The sequence below is a fragment of the Pithys albifrons genome, chromosome 1, assembly GCF_047495875.1.
Source record: "Pithys albifrons albifrons isolate INPA30051 chromosome 1, PitAlb_v1, whole genome shotgun sequence".
Classification (NCBI taxonomy): Eukaryota; Metazoa; Chordata; class Aves; order Passeriformes; family Thamnophilidae; genus Pithys; species Pithys albifrons.
Genome location: NC_092458.1, coordinates 67,040,945 through 67,068,029, shown reverse-complemented (window position 1 = coordinate 67,068,029; position 27,085 = coordinate 67,040,945). Strand labels below are relative to the sequence as shown.

Sequence of the window (27,085 nt, the reverse complement as noted above, 5' to 3'; positions counted from 1 at the left end):
TAGATACATTTTAGTTGGGCCTGAAAAGTTGCATACCTGGAAATGGAGATAAACCAGTATAGTAACTTTGGTTACTGGCTTTGGTAGCAGAGAGTGAGAAATATCTTTATTTTTTCCTTTAACAACAATGAAGCCATTTAATTGGATGACATGTATATGATCCCTTATTTTGGAGCAGGAGTTGAAACTTCACAATCTGTCTGTCTGTCCGTCATTATGATAAGAGTTTTATTTCCTTAGAAACTGCTGGTGAAAATTACTTTGAAGGAGAAAAGTTGCTCTTGAGATTGTAGTTTAGTAGTATTTCATTTCTGTTGAGAGGAAAAAGTTAATGCAATAACTCGAAAGTGTTCCCTCAGTCGTGTTCATTGAGGCACTCTTGGCAGTGAGCTGCAGACACAAGTACTTAAGCAGAGCTTAATGAGACCTTTGACACTATTGCAGAATGGCAGGTGCACAAAGACCATCTTGAACTACAGGCAACAGGTAATGCAAAGATGGGGTTGTAGAACAAGGGCAGAAAAACTCCTGAAATATCCATCCAGGAAGCTTTAGAGAAAATAAGGCAGATTTCTGACTGTATACTTGTTGATAGTACAGTTTGTACCCTTAAGGAAAGAACAGCTACTTCATTTCAGGTTAAATCATTCTGAGGGCCTCCTTTTTCCTGACTTAGTGCATGTTCTTTCATCTATGCTTGTTTATAGTTAATGTGAAATAAGATGAGAACTAAGTTTAAGGTACTTGTAAACGTTCGGTACTATGAAGATCCGTTTGCTTTTTTCTCTCTCAATTTTTTAATTAGTGGAAATTTCTGAATTAAGGCATTCACGTTTTAATGGGTCTGTAAACTTTTGTGTTGCTGACTGACTGTATGTTGCAGTTTTGATGTAAATTCTCTCCCTGCCACTAAATCCCCATGCCATTAGTTAACAAAAGAAGTAGTTAACTATTACTAATTCCTTCTTGATCATTTTGGGTGGAACATCACACAGCTCTGGAGGAAGGTTGGAGCTGTGTGTGTTGTCCGTCGGAGAGAAACTGTTCGGCTGCTCCTGTGCAGTAAGCTGGTTTTTTCTTGCCACTGCTGTTTCACCTGGTTTTCGGCATTTGGGGGCCCTGGTTGCCGCTCCGGCCTCACCATCACTGGCAGTGTCACGGCCGCCCACCCCACCATGGCAGGGACCCGAGAAAGAGGAGTCACAGCTGCCTTTCGGGACATACTGCGGCTCTGCACTCACAGCTTTCCTTCTTCGTTTGGGACAAAGGACAAGGGGAGAGAATTCACGAGTGCTCACCACTCATCTCCGTCTTGCTGGGAAAAGACTGAGAACTCACACTGCAGCAGCCAAGGTGTGACACTGACTCTGTCTATAAATATAAGTGTTCCAGGAGGAACCTACTGTTTTGGGGGTTGTTCTCTTTTGTTTTTACTTTTGGTGTTGGGGGAGTAGTTTGCTCTGGTCTGTTTGCAGTTATATCTGTATCTACATATATATATATATGTTAGTTAAGAACAGTTACCCTTCTTATATCCATTTTCTAATTAAAGTTTCTTTTTCTTAAATTTAATAAAGAGTGACATGATTATTGTGGAGGAATCCTCTCCTCTGCTTTTTTGGTAAACATTTTGGTTTCTTTCCTCCAACTAAGACACTATTAACAGAGGTGGCTGTTATTCTGCTTCTTATAGTGTTTTTGGAGATGTGGAGGGTTGACTAGGAAAAATATAAGTCCATAAATTTTATTTAGGTTGTAAGTAAATTAAACACCATTTCCCCTTCCTTGTTGTCCTTTCTCTTGTCATTGCTTAATGTCTTGATTTCCTTCATAATATCACTGGACCATAAAATCTGCCCTGAAGATCTCAGCACAAACAAAAACGCAGCGAAATAAAGGAAACAGAACAACCATCCAAGTTGGTGAACCTTAAGAAATAGCTCATTGCAACAGACATTAAAGAGCTCTGTTAAAAAAACAAAATAGCTTTAGGGATTTCTGTGCTCACTTCGTCATCGCTAATACTTAGATTGGTATGATGTGAGAGACAGATCAGAGTGGTGTTCTGATGCTAAGAAGGGAAAACCTGTTTTCATTCCAGCCTTCATTCCTTTTATGCAGATCTCGCAATCAGGAGGAAGATCCATGAAAATGGTGTTGATAGAATTGGATATAATTAAATTTTAGTGGGGTGAACATTTTCGAGGGATTTCACTTTATGTGTATTGTTGAAAGTTGTGGTTTGTTGTGGATAAGAAAAGAAATGTTCTTGATTTTTAGTTATCCTTAGGAAGAATTCTATTGGACTTTGTACATGCTTGTATCACAAGTCTGCCCTTGTGTCAACAAGCTCATATCAAAATTAAAGAGTTGCAATGAAGATTATATAAAACATGAAAAATATTGTATATTAACTAAAAAATACTCTGTCTTTAGATTGGGATAGATCTAATAAAAGGAAAGTACTTGGTGTTTAAGGTGTAATTGTTAAAGCATTATTTTGTTTTGATGTTTGTTACATAGTAATGTGGCCAAGAGAGGAAATTGCATACTTGATAGAACTAGAATAACTAGAAGATGCTATTAAAATCAGTCTTGTTTAGATACCTTTTGATAAATATCAAATAATTCTGGGTCATTGGAGCACTGTTATATAATAACTGATGGCTAAATATTTTATGTTCTTTTGCAGTATACAAATTCTTGTTGAAATGAAGCCAGTTTAAAAAAAAAACTAAAAAACTTTTAAAAGTACAGATGAATGACAGTAGACTAATCTTGAATTTAATACTTTCTAGATGATATGCTAGTTCCAGTTTATTTGGTTTTAACTTGTCATTACTGATAAGGTAGTAAGAGACATTCAGAGATCACAAATAGGAAAGGTTCACAAACATCAGGTTCCCAGTCATTCAGGATAATGATAAAACAGAAGGGGACATACATTAAAGATATATTTATTCCTCTCCTTCCTTTGTGCTAATAGGATAGCAGTGTATGCTGTCTGTGTAGCCTGTTCTTTGTGTCTTGGGAAGAATGAAGAGCCTTTGGAGGACAGGGAGATCCCTGGTAATGGTGACTCTGTAGGGGATAAACACGGGGATGGAGAGAATCTCCAAACCCAGCTCTTGGGGTCTCTCATCTTCCTGCTGTTCCTTCTATTCCTATTCAGCACATACATGAATTTTAAGGGTGGGTGATGGCAGGCTATCAAGAATTATGAACTTAAATAGGAAAATGGGCAATAATCTCAAACTGGGTGCCAGAGATAGAAATTGTGTGTTGAATTGAATGTTAGGATATTGACTATGGGAAAACTTAAGTGTCTGCAAATGTTTAAAATGTTGAAATGCCCTAGACATGGAAACTGTGATTAGGAGGTAGTGTAACTGGATTCTGTGGCTTCAGGTGAGGAAACTGACAGCATTTTTCTGGTTTTGTGGGGTGAAATGAAATTCTAGATTCAGACACTGAATTTTAGGTGGGTGCATAGCAGAGTGTGCACATGAGGTGCTTGAACTCACTATGTCGTTCTTGTATCTATGAAGAGAGCAGTGATTTAGTTCTCTTTGGGCTTCTGCTGAGCTCAAATATATGTAGTCATACAAATTCAGGTGCTTAATCTTGAATGGAATCCTGTCTGGTACATTACTTATGACAAGCTGCATATTTAATCCATCTGTTGTTTTCCTTCTCCATAGAAGGAAAATTATGGTATGTTCTCTTTCTGTGGAGATCTATGAGATTCAAAAATGAAAAGCTCTAAAGCTCTCTGAGAATAATAGAATGTATTCAGGGAGAAATTAGGAGTCATGTATAGAAGGCTCTTTTTCATGGTAAAATGTTCAGCTTTGTGGTATTTTACTAGAGGATAGAGGAAGAAACCTTTGAAGAGCTTAAGAAAGGGATTGAACAATGTCAGTGACAAAATGTAATAAGTAAACATTCACAAGTAGAGGGGCTGTTTAATGAACTGACATTTGTTTTGTGGTATTACTGAGTATATAAAGAACTTAAAATAAAGAACCATGAAATTCACCTATGTATTTTTAGCAGTAATGTAAATTGCAGTGCCTTTTTTGGGATGTGAAAGGACAAAAGGCAGGTTTGGGGGGAACAGCTGGAGCTTTGAGTTTTTGCCAGTTGCTCAAATACTTGGAAACCCATCTCGTCTCTTATAATAGCCATGCTCTGCTGTTGTTTGGAAAGATTGCACATTGTGTTTGTCATCTTGCATGTTTGTTACTGTACAGCTGCTTTCTACATGATTTTTTAAAAATCTGATTTGCTAAGGCAGTGTCAGACTTCTTCCTTCCCATTTAACAGCTGTTGTCCAGAGGAAGGTGGTCTGAGTTGACCTGGAGTGGCACTTCTGCAACTGCAGGGGAAGAAAAGCAAAAATGCTTTAAGTCTTTGTGTACCACACTTCCTTCCACAGCAATAACTACTGGGATAAGTGCCTTCTAATTCTAAGACAAGAGGCAGTTATGCAAGTTGTTGTGGAGGGTGTAAGGTGGGTAGAAAGAAGAAAAAGGGAGGTGAGAATACTGAGGGACTGTGCAGAATCTGATTTTTAATGGGTTGATCTAAGCTAATTCAAGCTTCTGATGTCTGTCCTTCCAGAATGTGTGTGGAAATAGAGTTGCTGATGCCTGTAGGGTTTGGGGAGCCCTGTCTGTACTCAAGTCAGGGTTCAGTCCAACCAGATGTTGCATCCCACCACGTCCAATGAGGCACACATGGGTTTATGAGATGTTAAATGACATCTTGCTGCCTTAATTGTCTTCTTTCCCCTTTTGACTCCTCCCCCTTTTCTGTTTTGGTGTTAATGTCTCATACATTTCTACTGCAGCCAGTTGTACGTATGCAATAGAGCATCCTTCTACATCCTGTATGTCTTGTGCCAGATGCAGCTGGTGGTTTAAAGCCAGCTGTCAGGCATAGGTGGCTCCACATAGGGAGTGAAGTTGGACCTGTTTATCCCAATTGTAAGTCTTTGGCTTTATTGTGTTCTTAGCTGGGGTAAAACATGTAAAAAACTATACATTTGTGATTGGGACCAATCTTGTGAATGGACACAATTTTTGAAAATAATAGCAACTTATTTGCCTTAGATTTTTCATTTATTTGTGGTTGGAAGGTCTGCTGGGTTTGGTTGGGGTAGAGTTAATTTTCTTCACAGTGGCGAGTATGGGTCTGTGTTTTGGATTTGTGCTGCACACAGGACTGGTAATGTACAGATATTTTTGTTACCACTGAGAAGGACTTACACAGAGCCAAGGCGTTTTCTGCTTTCCCTGCTGCCGTGCTGGTGAGGAAGTTGGAAGTACGTGGGAGGTTGGGAGGAGACAGCCAGGACAGGTGATCCCAGCTGACCAAAGGGATATTCCAGACAAGATGACATCATGGTCAGTTTATAAAGCTAGGGGAAGAAGGAGGATTGGGGGAACACTTGGAGTGATGGTGTTTGTCTTCCCAAGTCACTGTTATGTGTGATGGGGCCCTGCTCTCCTGGAGATGGCTGAACACCTGCTTACCCATGGGGACCATTGAATTAATTTCTTGTTTTACCTTGCTTGGGTGTATGGCTTTTACTTTCCCTTTCTTCCAACTAACGAGTTTTCTTTCTTTTACTCTTCTGATTCTCTCCCTGATCCAGCTGGTGGGGGAGTGAGTGGCTGCGTGGTGTTGGTTGCTGGCTGTGGGGTTAAGCCACAACAGAAGGGAAGACAAGTTATTAAACCTCTCTGCTGTAAAATTGAGTATCATTTGCTAAATCCCAATGTGTTTAATACAGCGATATCACAATGAATATCTTGTCTAGTAATAAACTGGAACTGAGTGTGACTCGAAACAGGTGGAGGATGAATATGGAAGGCAGCAAAACTGCCATTGCAAATTCCTGTTTTCTGCACCTTGTAACACACTCCCCTCAGCCTGGTTGAGCCTAATGAAAATCCTGTAATTCAGGGCCTTATTTTGTCTTGATTTCTTGTTTAAACTCCTGATACATAGATTTTGAAATAAATTTAACCTCATTTTTCATAATTTTTTATTTAAGAAAGATCACGTTCATTGAGTTGTGTGTGGTGAAGGAAAGGGTGGTAGTGCTTTAGTAGTAAGGACACAACCTTTTACTTACTAATGGGTTAGGATTTGAATAGGCCTATAAGTGTTTGATTCAGATAGGTAAAGGTTTTTAATTAGAAGAAACTTACTGCAATTGCAGAGTTCTTTTTTTTCTCTTTCTCTGATCAGGAACAGGTAATGGATTGCTTAATTTGTTACATAAATTTACTCATCAGTGTTTAGTTTACCTTTTGGAATTAAACTTCATACTGAAATGAGGTGGCTCCATAGTACTTTAAATCATGCATTCAAATATGAAAGTTGTTTATTTCCTGCTACCCTCAGCCCTGCTGTGTTGTGCTTTAGCCTGCTCTGGAAAGAAGTGAGATGTCTTGGGTTGCTCTGTCGTTTCCCCTGGTAGCTGTTGAACTCACTGGACCATTTCATAAAGAATTGATGAGAAAATGAAAAGCTCAAACTGCTGTTGTATGTTTTCTTCAAATTAGCTTTTATAGGCAAGGAAGAACATTATGTGGAGAAGGGACTTAAATTAGATCTCCTGATGAGAGGCATTCTGGTTGTACTCAGTGTGGTAGGTGTTTCAGGAGGTGGCAGGCAGGGAGCTGGGCAGCGTGTGGCCAACTTGTGGCTGTGCCCAGTGTGCTGTGTGGGTGAGTGGGGGAATGTTGGGTGAATGCAGGAGGTAGGAGTGGGGCCAGCTCTGAGAGTGCCACATAGAAAGCCGTGGGGAAACCAGGCTTGATTCTGGTGGCGTCCTCTTATAAACATGTAAATAAGATGGGTTAAAAAATGAGAGTATAAAAAAATGTAGTAAAATGTATTCCCATTCTTAAAAAAAACCAAACCCCCACAAAACCCCAAACCTGGTGAAATGGTTGCCTGGTTCTCCAGGGTGTTTTACTGATGAATTACACGTCAATAAGGGTGGTCCTGTGGTGTAATGGAGAGAACTCTGGACTCCAAATCCCAAGGACCTGAGTTCCAGTCTCAGTGGGACCGTCCCCTGGCAGTTCAATGCCTCCCTGCCATCCCATCCCGTCATATCTCGGATGCTCAGCAGGGTCAGCCCCGGTTAGTACCGGGTGCTGTGACAGTCCCGAGGACTTCCCTGTCACTGTCCAAGCTCGCTCGGCCGTGGCAGATGGACCTCAGGACTGAAACGGTGGGGCCGGTTCTGTGCACGCTGTGCCTCACCTAAAAAATCCACTGCGCAGGCTGGAAGGGCACACCCACGTGGGGAGAGCCTTGCCCAAATCTGCGTTCACTAAGTCTGGCCATACATACACACACATCAATACTAGTTCAAAGGAAAGACAACTTTTGTGAGATGTCAAATCACTCACCAGTATTTCAGGAATTCTGTTGTCATACCTGTAGGGAGTCTTTATGCCTTTAATTTGTATGACAATGTTGTTAATATTACAGAGCAAACAAATTTGTAGCTTGTGTGTTGAAATAATACTAAGATTTGGAATTGGCTGCTTTAGCACTAGTTTGTGCTCCTATTAATTTATTTCGTAGCAATTATATTTTCTGTGAAATATAAGTGTTACAGTGAAAGAATTCCTCATAGTGACTTTTATTTTGTTGTTACAGTGCACTAGCCTGTATTGCTGCTAGATGTTGCTCTTCAATAATAGTGAATTTCCAGTTTTGGCTTATTTTTGTTCAAGTTCAGAGAAGTGTCTACACTGGATATTAAGTAGTATTTTAAAATACATCTGTTTGTAGAGGAATTAAAAAACATAGAACACAAAGATATTTTTTCCTCAAGTATAAAATTACTCCTCTCTTACCTCTGATGTATTGTTTAAAATTTAGCAAACTCAACTGGCCTTAAATTCTGGCATACTCAAATAAACTGTCTCATATTAAGATGTAAAATATAATTCAAGACTACTGCTTAGAAGTCATGAGCCTTCTCCTTCCTGACCTGTTATGAAATAGTCTTACAGTTAAATAATTTGCTTTTTGTTCACTGAAGTTGTTAAGCTTTTAGAAATATTCTTGAGAATAAAATATATTAAATCTTTGTGGGGGAAGGGGGAGGGGGAAGTCATTCCAAAATTACTATGCAACATTTGAAAAGCAAAAAGATCTTTTTAATTTACTAATGTGATTTTAATTAGAGAAATTGAAAGGCTCCTTTAATTGCTTTAGTGAAGTTAAGAAGCAATAATCAAGTCTTTTCCAAATGAACTTATGTCCTTGGGTAACACTTCACTTCTCATTCCAGAAAATTATGGTGCCACATGGTCTTTAAACAGAATATTACTCATAAGTAATAGATGGATGTTGAGTTGTTGGTCTTAAAATAAAGTAGTCAAATTGACTTATAATTGTGTTAATGTAATTTTGAAGAAAACCGGTTTAGACATTTTTGTAGTATATGATTCCCTTTTGGGGTAATTCTGTCCCACTTGGGCATCCTTGCTCTCAAGGCTGCTCTCTGCAGGGTAGTGTTTTCTGTGCCATTGTGCCCTTTTGTGATGCTTTCAGATCTCTTTTTGTATTTGTCTTGTGCATCCTAGTTTCTTTTATTTTTCCAAGAAAACCAGTTCTGACAACCTTAGTTATCTCACATAAATGTCTTTCTGCATCTGGCATGTTCCCAAAAGCTGTTCAGTGCATGCCCTTACCCCATTCAGAGTGTCATTCAGCACCACCTGTGGAAAAACAGCTTCTTCCTTGTTCTCACCCAGCCTAATTCTGAGAGGCACTTGCCCTTATATGTCAGATGAATTATCATTTTTACAGAAAGATGCCAGGGCAGGAGTGGGGTAGTGCCTGATGTAGTCAGAGGGTGTAGTGCACACTCAGTCTGTTAGTGGCCAGCTTGCCAAGGCAGCAAGCCAGCCTGCTCCAGACAGGGATCTTTCCTGCCACTCCTGTGAGGACTGCCAGCTTTTTATAAATGCAAATGTGCACTGAAGTCCAGTGATTCTGGTACTGCAGCACAAGTCTGTGTGTACAGAAAAACACCGAATCTAAGGCAAAAAGCATACATTATCTACATCTGCAGTGCTCTTGTCATGTTCTGGCTTGAGTGCACCAGTCCAGTGCCTTGGTAGGGATTGCATGGGAAGGCTGAGGCAAGTGCCTTATAAGAAGAAAGGGGAATTATTTTTTGTAGAAAAAAGCCTGAAAGTGTGCTACACTGATTCATAGCTCTTAATTTAATTTTTGTGAATATCATACATATTTATATGTATATCTGTTTGTAAATTCCAGGTCGTGAGCCATGCCTTTGGTGAAAAGGAACATTGAACCACGGCATCTCTGCCGAGGAGCTCTGCCAGAGGGAATTACAAGTGAACTGGAATGCGTAACGAATAGTACCCTGGCTGCCATCATACGCCAGCTAAGCAGCTTAAGTAAGTATCTGTAACTTCCTGCAAGTATTTGATTGCTGATGAAACACTGGAGAGATGAAAGGCTTTAAGATGGCTTGTTTTAAATAGAAAAATTGCAGTACAGGATGTTACATTGTAATATGCTATTTCATTGCTATCATGCTCTTCTGTATTTTGAAGTTTATTAAAGAAGAGAAAACCCAGCGCTCCTCTCTGAAGAATGCATTCCAAAAACCAAACAAGCCAAAAAATACACACAGGGGAAAAAAAACCCTCACCAAAAAAACTACAGCATAGGAACCCAGAAATTTTTCTAGAGTGAGAGAAACTAGCACAAAAAACAAGACTAGCACCATTCTTGCCTTTCAGTTCTACAAGATGAAGCCAGCAAACACTTCTGCCTCTTGGCATTAAATGAGACATTTGACTGAAATTTTAGTTTTTCTTAATGTGCTAATATTTCTTAAGCACATTCTTCTCTTCTTTTTTTAATATGTGTTTGCTTAATTCATAGGAATGAAGTGAAGCACACTGAAAAAATGGCATTTGCTGAACAAGCCTGTAGGCTCCTGTTGAGGCATCAGCCCCATACAGAGTAGCCGACACACTACACCTGTCAGGTGACACCACCACTAGCAAATCTAGAAGGATGACTGGAGTGTTTGCAAGATGAACAGTATTTTTTAATGTAAGAGAAAAGAGATTTTTTTCAGAGTGTGTTTAGCAATCAGCAGCTGTTGTTTGTGCTAATAACTCTGGTCCTAGAAAAGAAATTACTGTTTCATCAGTTGCTTCACTTCATAATGGAAGTGGTTTAAGGATATAAGAGAGTCTTAGGAGCTTAGACCATGGGTCCCAGTACGTCTTGTGTTTAGTTTACTAATGACAGGGAAAAGCCTACACTTAGGGAAAGAGCACAAGAAATACACCTTTTCCGCTTTCTGGTTGTCAGTGATTTAAGGATTTTTCTGAGCTGGATGTCCATCTGAATCATCCTCTATAACAAGCATTTGTAAAACTGTCATCTGTGGCATTGCTTAGATTTGTTGAAATAGGGATTGCATGTTTTTCTTGTCCAATGACCTGTGGCAGAATGTCCTGCAGTAGAAGTTGATCTGTGTCTTCTTTTTTATACTTTCTCATTCTAGTGTAATGTAAAGTAATGAAAGGTGATTTCATCTTGTGTATTTCCATAATAATTTGTGATTTTTATTAAATCTTCATTGTGTTCTCCTAGTGATACCCTTTCCAGGTTGGAGTGTTCTGATCTGTGTGTACTCTTTTTGAACAGAAACCATTTTGTATTTCTGATCACTTACACAGTTTTGCTTGTTGGTAAATATTGTTATTTTCAGATAAGTTTCCAAGGGATTCTCTGATCTTTCTTGAGCAGTAGCTGCCCATTTAGTGGCTAATGGTACTTATAGTTAATTGATGTTTGTATTGTCATTGTTCCATTTACTGTTTTCTCAGGCAGTTGCTTAGTGTTGACATCCATAAGTTTCAGAAAAGTGAGAAGAATGGCTACTGCTCTAATTATAGTAAAGAATACCTGATAAGACCTCACTTTTGTGACAATTTGGTGATATTTGCACAATGATTGCCCAAGTGTGGATAATACACTTGTCTGACTTGCTAGGAATGTCTAGTTTTCATTCATCCAGATTTGGTTTTGGATCTAATCTGTCTGTTACGTTGCTTGTTCAGATCCTCTTATGTTTGTTGCTGAGGAACTGGCTACTTAAATTCATATCATGGAATTTTCCCATAGCAGATTTCTCAGGTCATCAGAATCTTTGTAGGCAGCTCCTAAAGTTAGTGTCAAGTTAAAAATCTATGCAAATAAACCGTATGTTCTTTGTTTTAACAGATGAATACATGGTATTTAATGAGTGAAGTGTATCACCAGACTCATCCAGTCTAAAATCTGTCATGTCTGCAGAGAGTTTTTTCTGCAGACAGTGTTTATTTTGCCTGTGTTTCAAGTCATCTGGGAGCAAGGAAATGAGCATAGAAAAATGCTGTGCTGCAGCTGAAGCAGTATGTCCTGTTTACAGCATCAGAGCTTGTTGGTGCTCCCACAGCTTGAGGCACATAGTGAGCAAGTACAGGTCTGCCGTGCAGTCTCACTGTTTTTTAATGGTGCACTGTGAGTTCAGTGTGGATTTTAAGAACTGGGAGGTGTGTGCTGTTGCATACAAATTTGACTTGCTTCTGCCTTTGCGCTTTTCAGGAGACATGAACAAGTTCTTGCCCAATGGGAATGTGCTCTCAGGGGAGCTTTTTTTCTCTTAGGTTTTCAGATTTGGGTTCATTTCCAGCCAGCTGGCTTGGAGTGCAGGCAGAGAAAGTAGCATTCTGTATGAGACTATGCACTTTATATAAGGCAAAATCTTGTCTAGGGCCCTCACCTCCAAGTGGGAGGAGAGAATCTGCTGGTGGGGGGAGGACTTGAAGCATTTTCAGCCCGTACCTTTATGTACCATGATGCTTCATCTAGTAGACATAGTCATGGAGCAGAGACTTGCAGAATGATTCCACAAAATACTTCCATGCTTTTGGCAGTCGAGCTCGGTCTAATGACTGCAGGACTTTAGCCAGTGAAAAAGCTGTTCTCTGCAACAGGATCTCTTGTAAGATGGTTTTGTTCATGAGTTTTACATGTGTATATATAGGGCAGAAATAATAAATAACATCTGATTGTTGTCGAAGACTAAATAGTAAAAATTGTAAGCACTCCTTCATTCAACTTTTCTTAATTAGACTGCAACCTGTACAATAACAATACTCACTGGGTTTCGAGTTGCATTATCACTTTCCTTTCTGTGCATCTTTAAATATTGTGTATTTTTTGTATTTTTGGCTTCTTCATTCATTCGGACTCTACCTGTCAGGCTGAAATCTACCTACATGGATATAAACCATCTGTTCACAGGTACAGAGCTACTTGCTTTGACCCATGTGCAAGTGATACCAAAACACTTTTTGCTGTACAACATAAAATGGAGGAAATGTCATCCGTGGAGAGTTGGAAGACTTCTTGCATCTAGAGAACAATATTCACCAACTTGCCTCCTAGGATTTTCTTGGGTAGATTGGCCATTGGCTCAGAGTTTTTGCCTGAGGACACTGCATCCAGCTTTGGGTCTCTCTGCCCTTTATTCCCACTGAATCAGGCTGGGTTGTAATGTTAGTGTTTTTGCTAGTGTCATGCCAGAGGTACTGTGAGAAAGCACTTGAGAACCAAGACATAGTAACAACCTACCACTTTTGCTTCTTTAGAAAAAGGGGAGGGGGAAAGCATGAATGAGTCTGTTTCTAATTAATCCAATTACAAATAGTTGGGTGGAATCACCACCTGGGTCTTCTGCTCCATGTTGTGATAAAATGATCATGTCCTGAATGAATTCCAGTTTGCAGAACACCTGATAGTTCTGTGAGACGTTTCAGTCCTTACCTGACGACCCAGAGGAGATCGGTAGTGCATCACTGGCTCCCTTTGGGGTAGCCTTGGTGTCATCTTTATTCCAGTGTCTGACAGAATCCATTAAGTCGGAAAAAACGTTTTGAGATTGAGTCTGACCTATGCCCAAACACCGCCACATCAGCTAGACCATTGGCACTAGGTGCAATGTCTGGTCTTTCCTTCAGCACCTCCAGACACACCTGAATGCCAGGGGATGACATTAGTTCTTTGCTTTCATAATGCATGTTCATGGTGGGAAAAATGGTAACCTTTCTAATGCACTTGAAGTCTTTCTGTTAACTTGAGTGTGTTCTCCCCAGTGCTTGTGCTGTGGAGCAAGGAATGCAAAGAAAAGCTGTACTTTTTAGACTCTTAATTATGTGAATGGAAACTAGACAGAGTAATAAACATGTTGGGTTTCAGTCTTTAGACAAGCCAGCACCATTGCTGAATTCCCCTTGTGTTATGGCACTAAGCATTTTGACTGTTGACAAAAGATACCTTTGGGGCAACATGTTCAACGTGTCAGTGCACACTTTTTTATACAGTATGTGAAAATCAATTGTAATTAATTCAGGTGATGTCTAGTCTCTGCTAGAGATATTATAAACTGGTGTGGCAAGATGATGCTTCATGTAATTATTGTAGAACTTGAGGTTATTATTTAAATGATTTGTGAAATACTGATCTCCAGAAATGTCTCATAATGCTTGGAAATTTATTTTACGAGCAATGAAATATGCAAGTCTATGAGCATGACCTGTGGAGGTGCTAGAAAGAGGTACTTTGGTTACTTGACATTAAAAACTATTCAGAGCAAGGATTCGCTGAGGCAGCATCATGACTAAGTTTACCCACAGCTACTTCAGTGGTTGGAGGGAGCTTTAGAACGAAAGACTGCATAACTTCTTTGGTGAATTTTTAAATTAATATATAGGTTGTCCATATGTTGAGCAACAGCTAATGTTTTTAAATGACTGTTTTATAGTACCAAAATCAGCTCTTAAGCTGAAAAATACACAATTGTAATTTCAGATAGGTTTCTTTCTGCTTATTTTTGTTCTGTTAAAAATCTAATTTAAGAGATGGTAACATAAAGTAATGCCTCTCAAGAGGTTTTTATTTCCAAAGTTTATTGTATCATGTTCATCAGAACAGCATGTCCAGTATTGCCTTACCATGTCACTGTTTTCACAGACAGGATATTTTCAACCTGTCTTTTGTGTGTCTTAGGGTAGCAAGCCTTGAAGAAAAATTTAAATATTAACAGAAGTATGTTCTCACTTTGCTTTCTGAAAGATAACTGATAAGCATCTGTCTCCTTGACTTCTCCAGAGGTGATGTGTTTAATCCTAGAATGTGGCAGTCCTCCCTCAGCAGGCTGATTTGAATACATTAACATAAACTAACATCCATTAAAATTGATTGCGCTCTGAATACTGGTGGCTGAAGAGCATAATAACTGCTTTATTTTAGCTGAAGAGTTGAAAAGCTTATTTGTTCCATAGCTTGGAACAACATCTTCATTTGGAGTAACTAAATCAAATAGGAATTATAATTGAATCTCAACTAGCTGCTGAGAAACATGTAGAGAACACTTTTAGCGTGAAGGTGGTTGAAAACTGGCATGAGTAGCCCAGAGGAGTTGTGGAGCCTACATTCATAGAAGTGTTCCTCCAAACCCTGCTGGTCAGTGTCCTGGGCAGCCTGCTCTGTCTGATGGTACTTTGAGCAGGGAATTGGGCTGAAAGATTTGCAATTCAACTGTATGTATGGCCAGATTCACGAACACAGATTTGGGCAGGGCTCTCCCCACGTGGGTGTGCCCTTCCAGCCTGCGCAGTGGATGTTTTAGGTGAGGCACAGCGTGCGCAGAACTGGCCCCACCATTTCAGTCCTGAGGTCCATCTGCCACGGCCGAGCGAGCTTGGACAGTGACAGGGAAGTCCTCGGGACTGTCACAGCACCCGGTACTAACCGGGGCTGACCCTGCTGAGCATCCGAGATGTGACGGGATGGGATGTCAGGGAGGCTTTAACTGCCAGGGGATGGTCCCACTGAGACTGGAACTCAGGTCCTTGGGATTCAGAGTCCAGAGTTCTCTCCATTACACCATGGGACCTCCTGCAATTCAACTATGCTGTGGTTGTGTGACTTGTTTTGGAGGGGCAGGAGATTAGGAACAGGTAGACAGCACACCTGGCTTATCCACCTTCCACATACACATGAAGCAGAGTTCGGATACAGCAGAATATCTAATGTTTTACGTCAGTTACTTCAGTGAAGATATCTGTTACTGATATTCCATTTGAAGGCAATCACATTAATTACTTTCTGTAATTCACAAACAGTGTTTTTGAATATTTTAATGTAGTTGTTGTTCCCTTCCCTCCAAATAAATGATCCAATAAAGGGGCAGATTCTCTTGTTTTACTAAGCGTGCCTAATTTTTTTACATTGATGTTCACAGGATGGGATCTTAATTGAAATTTTCATTATGTTTGTACTTGCCTTTGGGAAATATTTAGGTCTGTTATAGGACTCCACTTAAAATGTCAGTAATTGCTGTCCTTTTGGAAACCACTGTCATATAGGTGGTTATTGCATATTCCATGTTGTTCCAAATATTAGACAAGGTTTTACTTTACCCCTCCCCTTAATTTCTGCTCATTGGACTCTTCTAGACACAGGTCGTAACAAGATGAGTTTAATTCAGATGTAGGGTTTTAAAATATTTATTTTGTTTAAAAAGCACAGTTAAATGCAGGAGGCAGGGTTTTGCTTTCTGCAAGGGCAACTGACACAATAGGGATGTCTTGAAGGATTTTGGCTGCAGAAGTTGTAGAGGGGGGATCTTCAATGGAAGCAGCAGTATCTGGGTAGAAGGGACTGTCAGTTTGGTGGGAACAATACATTGAGGCAGAAACTGAAATTTGTAGGGGAAGTTCTGGGTCAGGAGATGTCCTAAATTGGAAATCTGGAACTACTGATCCAGAGTAGTTGAGAGTTTTGGGTTGGAGCATGAAGAGAGTCAAATTGTGGATGACGGTGCCCAGTACTTTGAGAGGTGGGAGGTCTAGGAAAGGAATGGACATGCACAAGGATCTGTGGACCAAGGGTTTATCATGAGGCACCTCCTGTCCACTGGAGGACTTTCAGAGTAGGGCCTGAAGCTGCAGATCTGGACTGGACTGTCCACTCTCACAAAGATTGAGAGCACACAGCAGCGGAATGGAAGGATGAAGAGGTTGTAGACTGCTTTTGGGGTACATTAAGTCCACTGTGGCTGTGAGTAAATGTCAGTGACATCTTCCTCTCTCTCAAATGACTCCAGCGACAGCAACATGCATGCAGCAAGCATTTGTAGAGGTAAGTGGGCTGCCCTGCAGGAGGATCCTGGTTTTTATCTGCTTCACTCTACCTTCATTTTGATGTTGGCTTGTGCTTATGCTTATAATTAAATCTTAATGACTATGGATTGCAAGATTTTAATTTCAAAATTTATTTCAGAAGCTTTTATGACCAGCAGTAATTTTGGGTCTTTTCTTCACAGAGGCAGGTTTTGATGATCAGTAATCTATCAGTTGGCAGTAGCTCAGCTGCATATAAGGATTAAAATTTGCAAGTCTCTGGTTTTTTTAAAGTAGTAGTTTAACCAGTATGTCCAGGAGAATAGACTTCAGACAGCATTATTAGTGTATTTTGAGATTCTTGTACAAATCTGTTGCCCAAAATTTTGCTGTATGACAAACGGTGCTGTTATAATCCTACAGCTACTGTTTTATTATAACTTTGTGATATCAAAGCCTTTTGTCTTGTGTTTTGTAAGCCACTAACAACAGTATTTTCCTGTCTATTTTCTTATGCAGGCAAACATGCTGAAGATATATTCGGTGAATTGTTTAATGAGGCCAACAGCTTCTACATCAGAGCAAATTCCCTTCAGGACAGAATTGATCGCCTTGCTGTCAAAGTTACTCAGCTGGATTCAACAGTAGAAGAGGGTAGGTAATTACCTGAAAGCACTGAGCCAGAAGTGATGTTGACAAGACCACAGTATTTGATTACACAACAGTCTCTGTATTTTCAAAGTAATCCTGTACCAATATTTCATCTTGTTGTCTCAGTTAAGTAAGCTGGGAAAAATCGTGTTAGCAGAGTGAGAAAAAGTATTCCTCAGTCTTGTAACTGCTGTCATTAGTGTTACTTCCAGAAGCCTCTGTAGTAATGGAGCCACAAAGCTGCTTTTTTCACAGGGAAAACTTTTAGTTTGTGAGTATAGTAAATCAGAAATGAGTCAATCCTAGACCTTACTGGAAATAAGTTAGAATATTGGAAAAAGTTTGAGACAGTAGGTCTATTTATTTTAGGGTAGGGTAGTCACAAATTGTGTTAGTAGTGTCTGTTCTGTGGTCTTCCAAGATCTCATAATACTCTATTTAAATGAGACACTGTGTTTGCAACAAATAGCTGAAATTCTCCAGGGAGTTCCAGACAAAATAGTATTACCTCTAAAAAATTGTAATTGCCTCACTTACATGCTTTGTCATTCACTTCATAAATATACAGTAAACCCAAAGGATTCAAGTAACATTATTATATTGTTTGAAGGCAGGTAAAACATTTTTCTCTGTTTAGCTCTAAAAGCTGTGACATACATCTTTGCGTTCATGCTACATGTCTGAGCCAGCCACTGCAAATATTCCTTGTCAGATGATTTGTGATGTTAAGTAAAAGGTACAAGCTTGTCACATCAGGGCAATAATATTTTATTTTCTCAGGAGTAGTTAATGCTACTCATGATACATTTAATAGTACTATTTATATGGCTTATATACGGTATTTGCCATTTATATTTGTGCAGTTTATATAAATACTACTGCTAATGCCAATAATAAATGTTATTGTTGATATTTAATAATGTAATACATAACCTTCCATTTTATCTGGCTACTGTCTGAAAATTATTACATGTCCAAGCATTTTTTTCTGATTTTGGACCATAGTAACTGTTAGAGTGTCACAGTTGATCACAGTTGCCCAGAGAAGCTGTGGATGCCCCATCCCTGGAAAGGTTCAAGGCAGGTTGTGTGGGCCCTTGAGCAACCTGGTCTGGTGAAAGGTGTCCCTGCCAGTGACAGGGAGGTTGGAACCAGATAATCTTTAAGGTCCCTTCCCACCCAAGCCACCCTGTGATTCTGTGATACAAACACCTTTATTTTGGTGTCTTAGGGGTCAGGAGCTAGATGGGAACATTAAACTATTATGGAATCACTAGCTTAGTTTTAAAGCCATGTTGTGATGTAATATGAGCAAACTAGATGATAACTCATCTGTTGTAATTGTTCTGTGCTCAGGTGGATGGTGTTAGTCTTCATGACGTTTAAGTCCAAGATTTTTTGGAAACTCAGTCCTCACTAGAGGTTGTTTTTGCTGTTTCTTTTCTTTTAATGTATTATTTGTGCTAGCAATACCTCCTGGCTAGTTTCCAGAGTTTGGATAGTAATCTGTTGGAATGGGAAACTAGTGTAAGGACTGAGGAATTTAATCAGTGTTTATTTTAAATTGACAGCAGTTATTACTCTTGCATTGCTAATTATGTTTCATATTAATAAGGTATATATACAAACTGCTGTCACTTTTATGTCAGTAGTAAATTTTATTAGCTATTTTGTAGAAGTTGAAGTCTTTATAATAATTCATTGTACTGTCACTAATAGTCAGTATGTTTCTGGATAGCTTAGGCATTTAAGTAAACTGTCATTTGCTTAGTTTGATTTAAAAATTCCTTTCAATTTTGGTGCATCAGTGATTTCTTACATTCTTAGCTATAACTAATAGTGTATATATAAAAATATTATATATATATTATAATAACAGTTGAAAAAAAATTATTGAGGTGAAGTTGTCAAAAGCCTATAAATACTTATGCTAAAAAGCCCCAGAAAAGTGGGATTTTTACTTTTTTGAATGTCTTCCTCCAGACGAAACCATAACAATTCAGGTATATGTATTTGACAAAGCTGCCTTAAGAACCTTATCTTATAGTCAGGTTTAAGTAGAACATACTTTCAAAGATGATGTTTTGATACTTCAGATAATGTGGAGGGGGAAATGACTAATTTAAATGAAATATTTTCTTAATTTATTGCTATTTTAAAAGTTATGGAACAATCTAAATGGTCTCAGAATGAGAAGGCGGGACCTCAGCGCAGATAACAATAATAGGTAGACAAGTCTGAGTGGGGTTTGGTTTCCACTGTGGCAAAGGATAAGAGTGTCACACTTGATGCCTTTCTGGTTTTTCAAGTCATCGGCATACTAAAGTTTTGGCCATTACTGTTCAGGTACCCTGTGAAACTTCTCACAGTTTGTTCTTGAGACTCTGTAAATTAAATGAATGAGCAAGAAATACTAGATGAAATATTCATGATAATGAACAGATGCCAGTGCATTTTGTTTGCACTATTCCTACAGCTTACCCTCTTAAGAAAACAGTTGTATCAATTCAAGAAGTGGTTGCTGTCATTGTAGACAACCCAGTGAAGGTGAAGACTTCAGCGTTTTGTTGAACTGCAGTAAAAAAACCTGTGTTTCAGGTTGCTTACAAGTGGAGGATGCTGTTGAGAGCTTACTACCACCCTTTAAGTGGTGATGAGCTTTGTTAACTGGATCTTTTTAGCAATGGTCACTTCATCTCATGAAAATTTGTATTAGAAATGAAAGAAGGTCTTTCTAAAAATGACAGGAACAATTAAAAGTGATGTAAATCTTTCATCTGAAAAGAAAGAATGAAAAGGCTAGTACCATTTCCCCCAGAACTTTGTATGTGTAAAGATAAAATGAAAGTATGTATACTGGACTGTGCAAAGAACGTAAGTATTTCTCTTGAGAAAAACTTACAATCAAGGAGTGTTGAATTATATGGAGAAACTTCGGAGCTGAAAGATAGTTAAAGATGGGGAACTTTTCCTCACAGGAAGTTATTCCTGCCATAATTTAATTATACTCAGAATGAGGATGAATGCGTGCAGATACCATGCAGTGTCATAGCAATACCAGACCTTGCGTTTCAGTCTTGAAGCCAGTCTTTCTGCCTTTATACATCCAGGATAAACCTTGTAAAAAGGGGAAACCATTGGACATTGACATGTGACAGCATTCTTGCATCATATTCCAAGACACAGTCCATGGTCCCATTATTTTAAGTGAGGTTCTGGACCAAGATGTACTTAAATCTGTTTTATTATGGTAATTCTTACATGCCTATAAGCTTAAATATCATGATTATCCACTAAAGAAAAATCTTTCCATTGTCCTTCTATATCCTGCTCAAAGTATTTTAAACAGCTGGTGAAAACTGGCTGTTTTTTATCAACTTTAGTTAATTTCAGACCTGTGGTAAATGTATTTTTGTTTCTAACAGTATCCCTACAGGATATCAACATGAAAAAAGCATTCAAGAGTTCAACAATTCAAGATCAGCAGGTAGTTTCAAAGAACAGCATTCCAAACCCAGTGGCTGATATTTATAATCAGAGTGACAAACCACCACCTCTGAATATTCTTTCACCTTATAGGTAAGGAAATATTGATTGATTACATTCTTGTTCTTTGCCCTTCATCTCCTACTTGTTTGCAGGGAATAGTTATAGCAGAAGGCAGAAGGTATATTGAATATTGAGATTCCATTTTTCAAGGACTTCCTGTTTATGGAAACAAAAATTGCTATTGCTAAGCTTAACTTGTACCTAAAAAAAATCATCATATTTCAACACAGATCTTACATGGCAGCACAGGATCAGACAGCAAGGGCCATTGATTATATACAAAGTGAAAAGAAAATAAATAATATGCTAAAATAATTTCTTTGGCATCTTTATGCAGAAAGCTGGATTTTTTGCTTTTGCCTTTCCACTATTCTTCCTCTTGTCCCCAGCATATATACACATTGTACATACACAATCTGTACCTTTTCCTTTTCCTGGTTACTTACTAGTGAATAGAAGAGCAGCAAGCAGGACTATGTTTTCTGTTTTCTTTTCCTGTTTCCTTTAAGCTTATTGTTCATGAAATTACTGCAGGTTGTCTGCCTGAAGGATTGTGGACAATGGAGTTTTACTGTGTTCTTCAGTGTTTGAGAGGTACTAGTTGTGAGGTGTCTGTATAAAACAGTCACTCAATCAGCAGTGTATTAGTTGAAATTTTTAAAGAGTAATATATCAGAGCGTTTGCAGTGTGTTTAATTTTTAAGAGCTTTTAATTGGAAGATAAATTTGTTGGATTTATGATTGAAGGATGAGGGGTTTGCCTCTCTGCAGAGGATGATGGTGTTTATTTACAGGCATCCAGTTAGAGTTGTTATCGATCACCCTGAAGCCTGGATGGTGGGCAAAGTTAAGTTTTGTGTGTTTAAAACATGCTAATTCATATATTCTTAGTTTTTCTTCTGCTGTGTTTCCAGAGATGATAAGAAAGATGGATTGAAGTTTTATACTGATCCTTCCTATTTTTTTGATCTTTGGAAAGAAAAAATGTTACAAGATACTGAAGATAAGCGAAAAGAAAAGAGGAGACAAAAGGTAAAAGCAGAAACATAATAGCATATGTATGTATGTATTACAATTTTGTGTATGATTGGCCAGGCATAAAAACTGCCAGGTCATACTTAGTTTTTGTGTATGGAAAGACTATTTATTCTCTTTATGTGTGATTGCAGATTCAGTTGGTTCCATTCTTACAGCTTATGCTGTTTATTTTAAGAAGGCAGCAAACTGAACTTTAGAAGTACTATGGTTATCTTCCAAGATCCTTTCTTGAGTCCTTTTCCAGTATCTGCTTATTGGTCCTAAGCAAAGTGGCCCTGTTGTGCTTCGGAAAAAGACACTGTGATGAGAGGGACAAGGAATTTGAAATATAATTTTGTTTGTTTTCGTAATTCCTGTAGCAAAACAAGAGCTTATCCAGAAATAAATATTTTTGTTGTTAGTAACATGATAATATGCAGCAAAATTTTTCTGTGATCCAGCAGCAAGAAAAGATTAATTTTAGGAGTGATATTCTTTGTTTCCTTCAAGTTTAGAAGCCAACAGACAAAAAGCTTTTTCATAGAAAAGAATCTGATGCAATCAAGATTTTCCTAATAGGTTTTAATTGTGAATGAAGAAATAAGTTGCTATTCCTGCAGCTTCTTTATGGTCAATATGTTTATCAAGTCTGAGGGCTGCAAGATTTTTGAAGGTAATTCGGGGGTGGGGGGGGGAGTGAACACGGAAAGTTTGAAGCAATTACTGCTGATGTTATCTGGTGAAAGGTGCTCTTATAGATGGGTTCAGTGAGAGATAAGGGATTTAAAATAAAAGGAATCCAGACAAGATGCGCAGAGTGCTCAGAGGAAATAGAAGAAAGCTACTTAATTTTCAGTACACATATCCCACATAGACATGTGTATGTGTGCATACAGATATGTATCACTGATGTTAGCACACCTAAACATATGTGTATGTAAGCAGTTACCCTGTGTTAGCAGATCTATGTGTATAATACACGTGTATGTACAGAATGTCTAATGCTTGACTATGCATGCTAATGTGTATTTCTGTATATACATCATGTGTATAATACAACTGCATATTGTCTTAGCTGAGGGAAAAACAAAAATGTTTACCAAAAACCAGAGGAGAGGATTCTTCCTCAATAATCAAGTCACTCCTTATTAAATTTAAGAAAAAGGAACTTTAATTAGAAAATGGATATAAGAAGGATAACTGTTCTTAACTACTACTATGTATATTACTATATGTATATATATAGATATAGATATAACTATAAACAGCCCATAGCAAACTATTCCCCCAGCACTAAAAGTAAAAACAAAAGAGAACAACCCCCCAAACGTAGGTTCCTCCTGGAGCAGTTATATTTATCGACAGTGTCAGTGTCCCACCCTTGGCTGGCTGCGAGGTGAATTCACAGTCTTTTCCCAGCAAGGCAGAGGCAAGCAGGGAACACTCATGTGGAGACTCTCTCTCTCTCTCCTTCTCCTTTGTTCCAAAGGAAGAAGGAAAAGCTGAAAGTGGAGGAATAGTGATAATTCCCAGGAATCTCCTTGCAGTCCAAGTCGGTCCCCAGGAAGGAAAAAAAAGGTCTGCAGTGTGTCCTAAGCAGCTGTGTCTCTCCTCTCTTCCCTCTCTCTCTCTGAAGCTCAGGGTTCCCAGAGATGGAGGGGGAAAAGCAAGAGCAGAGCCAGAAGAAAAGAGCTCTCACCAGCAAGCGTGGCTCTTTTTCTGCAGCTGCCCAGAGAAAACCCCAAAAACCAAATCAAGCCAGCACGCAGGGAAAAAGAAAGAAAAACTTCTCCCCACCCCCAGGTGCTGGGGGTCTGTTTTCTCACCTCCACCCACCATTAAGCTTGAATCTAAAAGTCATCAGCTATCTTTTGTCCTCACTTCTGGCACTCCAAGCCCAAACATTTTGTGTTGGTATGGTGAGAAAAATTCTCTGAGGGGGCTTCTCCCAACACCACCTTCCTGTGCTTGAACCTTTAAAACAAACAGACACATTCACACACGCGCGCGCGTGCGCACCAATACATATGGTACCTGCTTAGAAATATATTTCTAGGGTGTGACCAGGAAGCTTTAGCATTGTTTAATTGAATTTTATTAATTCTTTCTTCCTGTTGCTGGACAAAACTTTCTGACTACAGAATTTTTAAAGAAAGCATGAAAACTTGGTTTAATAAAACGTATAGTGAATTCATGATTTTAAAAGTTCTGGAAGAAATAATTCAGGTCTTCCTGTTAGGCTTAGGAGTCAAAAGTGTTTTCTGTTCTGACAGGTGTCTCAATATTGAAATACTGACTAGAATTGAAAAGCTGAATAGGCATCTTCAATAGTTACTCTGTAGCAAAATCCTGGAAAATTTTCAGTTGGTTATTTGTGTGGTTGTATAGAAATAAAATTTCTATGCAATGCAAGATTATAATCCGACTTTATTTTCAGTATGATAAGTCATAGAGCTGATTAAAAGACTGGAGATAATAAAAGCAGCTTTTATTCTCTAGTTTAGTTGAGTTTTTTTAGATTTCATTCAGTATCTCTTCATGAAAAATATATAGGGATAGTTGTAGTCTTTCATGTTTTTTTCCTATAACCTTTTCCCCTTCAAGTTTAGATATGTTCATGAAGCGGCAGAAGGGGAAGAAAAAGAAACTATCAACTGCTAGTTTTTTCATTCTGATTTAATATTAAAAAGGAAAAAATACAAATCTATAATATCACTTGAAACTTTTTTTATTCCTTTAGAGAGATTTCTACAAAACTACTTTATAAATCTGCTGTAAGACTTTACCTTGGGCAACACATCCTGATTATTTCCATCCATGATATATTTTTATAGATTTTAATTGTCTTATTACAGTCTACAAGCCAAATGTAAATGTGCTCAATTTCAGTCATGTAGGATTATAACCATACATCAGCAGAAATACCCCTTGATAAATTTTAGCTGAAGGGCTGTTTGATTTGATTAAATATATAACAAATCTGACTAAGAAGAAAGCAGCACAGATTTAGGTTTGCAATGGATAGCATTCATTTTGTGATTGGAAGAAATCTCAGTTTTAGCTTTCCAGAAGCTGGTTGTGCAAATGAGCATTTTATCATCTGGACCCTTTAGAGAGCTGGAGGGTTCAGGTGAGATGTCTCCCAGGCACACTTTGTTCCACAGGTTGCTGAACCAACTGTCCTTTTTCTTTTGTTCTTCTCCTTATGACAGCAGTGACCAGAAATAAATCCAGAGTGTTTATTAACAATTTCCTGGCTGAACTTGTATTTCGAATCTTTTAAGTGTGAATTCTTTACTGAATTCATACTTTACAGAGCACAAAACTTGAAAGCTGTTGAGAATTCTGCAGGTGAAATAAATGTATATTTTTTAGCAAATTACGAGCTGGAAATCCAAATGCCCTCCTACCTACTCAGCTGACCAAATACAGTTGGTTTTTTTTTAGCCTCAATTTTTAAAGTGCTCAGTGAAGTCTGAGAGTAGTCCTTGCACCAGAGAATCAGTTTTCCAATATTATTTTGGTAATTTGCTTTAAGTGCCTGAGCTGTTGCAGACAAGAGGTTTGTGAGGAGTTTCATTTACCTGCCTTCAAAATCCATGTAATTGTTTCTGTATTCAGTTCAATTGAAAAAAATGTAAGAGGCTTCCTCAGATTTGGCTCCTTCAGGTGAGCTTTTTCTCTGAAGAAAACTGTAGTTTGAATTCTATAAATTTAAAATCTGTATGGTCTGTTTTTTTCACTCTCAGTATATCAGCATCTAAAAGTTCAGTGTAGGTTTGACTTGTGTGTGTATCAGTAGTGTTGGGAGTTGAATGACTGTAGTAGGCCAGTTGTTAACTCTGTATTAACCAAATGAAAGTTTTTCTAATTTGCTTTTTATTGTTCCCCATTTTTTTCTGAGATTACTTAGCTATTTAAACAGGTAAAAATCTTTAAATTTGGAAGGCTTGTATTTCAGAAATCATTCTTGATGACTTGTGTTTTGACAGGATCTTACAGATTTGTGGTCAGGAAAATACTCTCACATTCCAGTTTTTTGGAAGCATTACAAATACTTGCTGAACGTGCTTTCTCTTGCTAGCTCTAATTCTTTATTAAGACACTTGAAATAGCATTTTCTAACTCTTGCGACAAATATCGAACTTAAAATTAACTCAGCTGTGTTTGAAGGCTCTAATGTGTTTGTGTTTGCTGAAATAATTTCCTGCCACCAGCTGAAAGATACACCTCTTTTCTGGCTTAACCTACAGCACCCACTTGCTTCTATTGGTTAAAGGAAGTAACTCTTCTTGATATTACCTAACTTTGCTAAGGAACGTTTCTAACTGTAGTTACCTTGAAAGGCTTCAGCTCCCCCAGAACTCTGTTGTCATTGCCCTTGGGTACTAAAACTGGAGATGTCACTGCTGTTTGTCAGGGTAATGAAACAGCTACTGCAACAACTTAAAACTACTGTTAGAGGTATATGTAGCTTTGTCAGCTGCTAGGAATAGGCCTGCCCCACTGTTTTGGAAGAAATTAAATGTTTGAGATGTATTTGTATAATATTTAATCAAAAAAATCAGCACAAGTAGGGTTTAGTAATGCTTGAGAAAAAGGATTCCAGCATATTTAGTCATTAGCACACATACAAATGCTGGTCTGGAACAACCTATCCCACTGAAATCTGATCCAATAAAGACAAACTAAGCTTTGTGTTTATTTTATGTTGCTATACATGTATATGTATTTACCTTTTTGTAAAAAACCACAGTGATGTCTTTAAACCAAGCTTTTAAATAGGTGATTATATATAAGTAGTCATGCAAGCAGTCCTGATGGTCCAGGAATTGTATCAAAATTATTGCTTTCTGAGTGGCATCATAAATTGGTCAAAAGGTGGATATTTACTTTAGTTAGAACCTTGAAGAAATATGTAGTGGTCACCCTTAGGTGATGAAGTTATTGTTCTGTAAGAAGAGAAAAACTAGGTGTTTTCAGTGAACCAAAAGGCTGACTTCTCTTTCAAATCTGGTATGATTTAGTAACAAAATCTTAATAAATGAGTTAGGATAAAAGTAAAAAAGTTAAAAAAAATAAATTTTTCAGCAAATAATTGAAAAAGACACGTGTAAAGCCTTTAACAACCAAATATTCAACCATGGCAATTAGCAAAACTTGTTTAAAATAAAACATGAATGAATTTGTCTCCTTTCTGCTCCAAATCCTGTACTAGGATAATTTGATGTGAAAAAGTGGTACTAAACATAACCTGGCTAAAATAAGTGTGATTCTAAAAAGTTTGTGGAAGAAAAAAAATTGAGGCGAATTCATTAAAAACCAAAATGATGATGTTCACTTAACATGAATCAGACCAAAAATCTGCCTGTTGCAAGAATGAGCAAGTGTAACGTTGGGATGTTGGACTTCAAAAAGACCTTTCTCCATCATTAATAATGTTGGCAGGATCAGCAGATCCCCCATGCAGACATGCATGAATGAAAAAGAGACCCCAAACAAGGGCAATGAAGCCATTTGATAGTTTTGGGGGGTTTTGTTATGTAATGCTACATACATTATTTCGAATTATTTACTCAGTACTGCCTGACAGTTGGAGTAAAAAACAT

At 38.2% G+C, this 27,085-nt stretch overlaps 1 protein-coding gene across 4 annotated transcripts in view; it reads left to right on the top strand.

Moving 5' to 3' along the window:
* The window catches only part of WASF3 (WASP family member 3), a 73,439-nt gene that overhangs the window by 36,555 nt on the left and 9,799 nt on the right, over positions 1–27,085 (top strand). For all 4 annotated transcript variants that reach the window (XM_071553533.1, XM_071553552.1, XM_071553544.1 and 1 more), the window contains 4 exons: positions 9,322–9,464; positions 16,779–16,913; positions 20,336–20,489; positions 21,374–21,491. In XM_071553533.1, coding sequence (XP_071409634.1) covers positions 9,332–9,464; positions 16,779–16,913; positions 20,336–20,489; positions 21,374–21,491 — 540 coding nt within the window. In that variant the 5' untranslated portion in view covers positions 9,322–9,331. The remainder of the gene's footprint in view (positions 1–9,321; positions 9,465–16,778; positions 16,914–20,335; positions 20,490–21,373; positions 21,492–27,085) is intronic.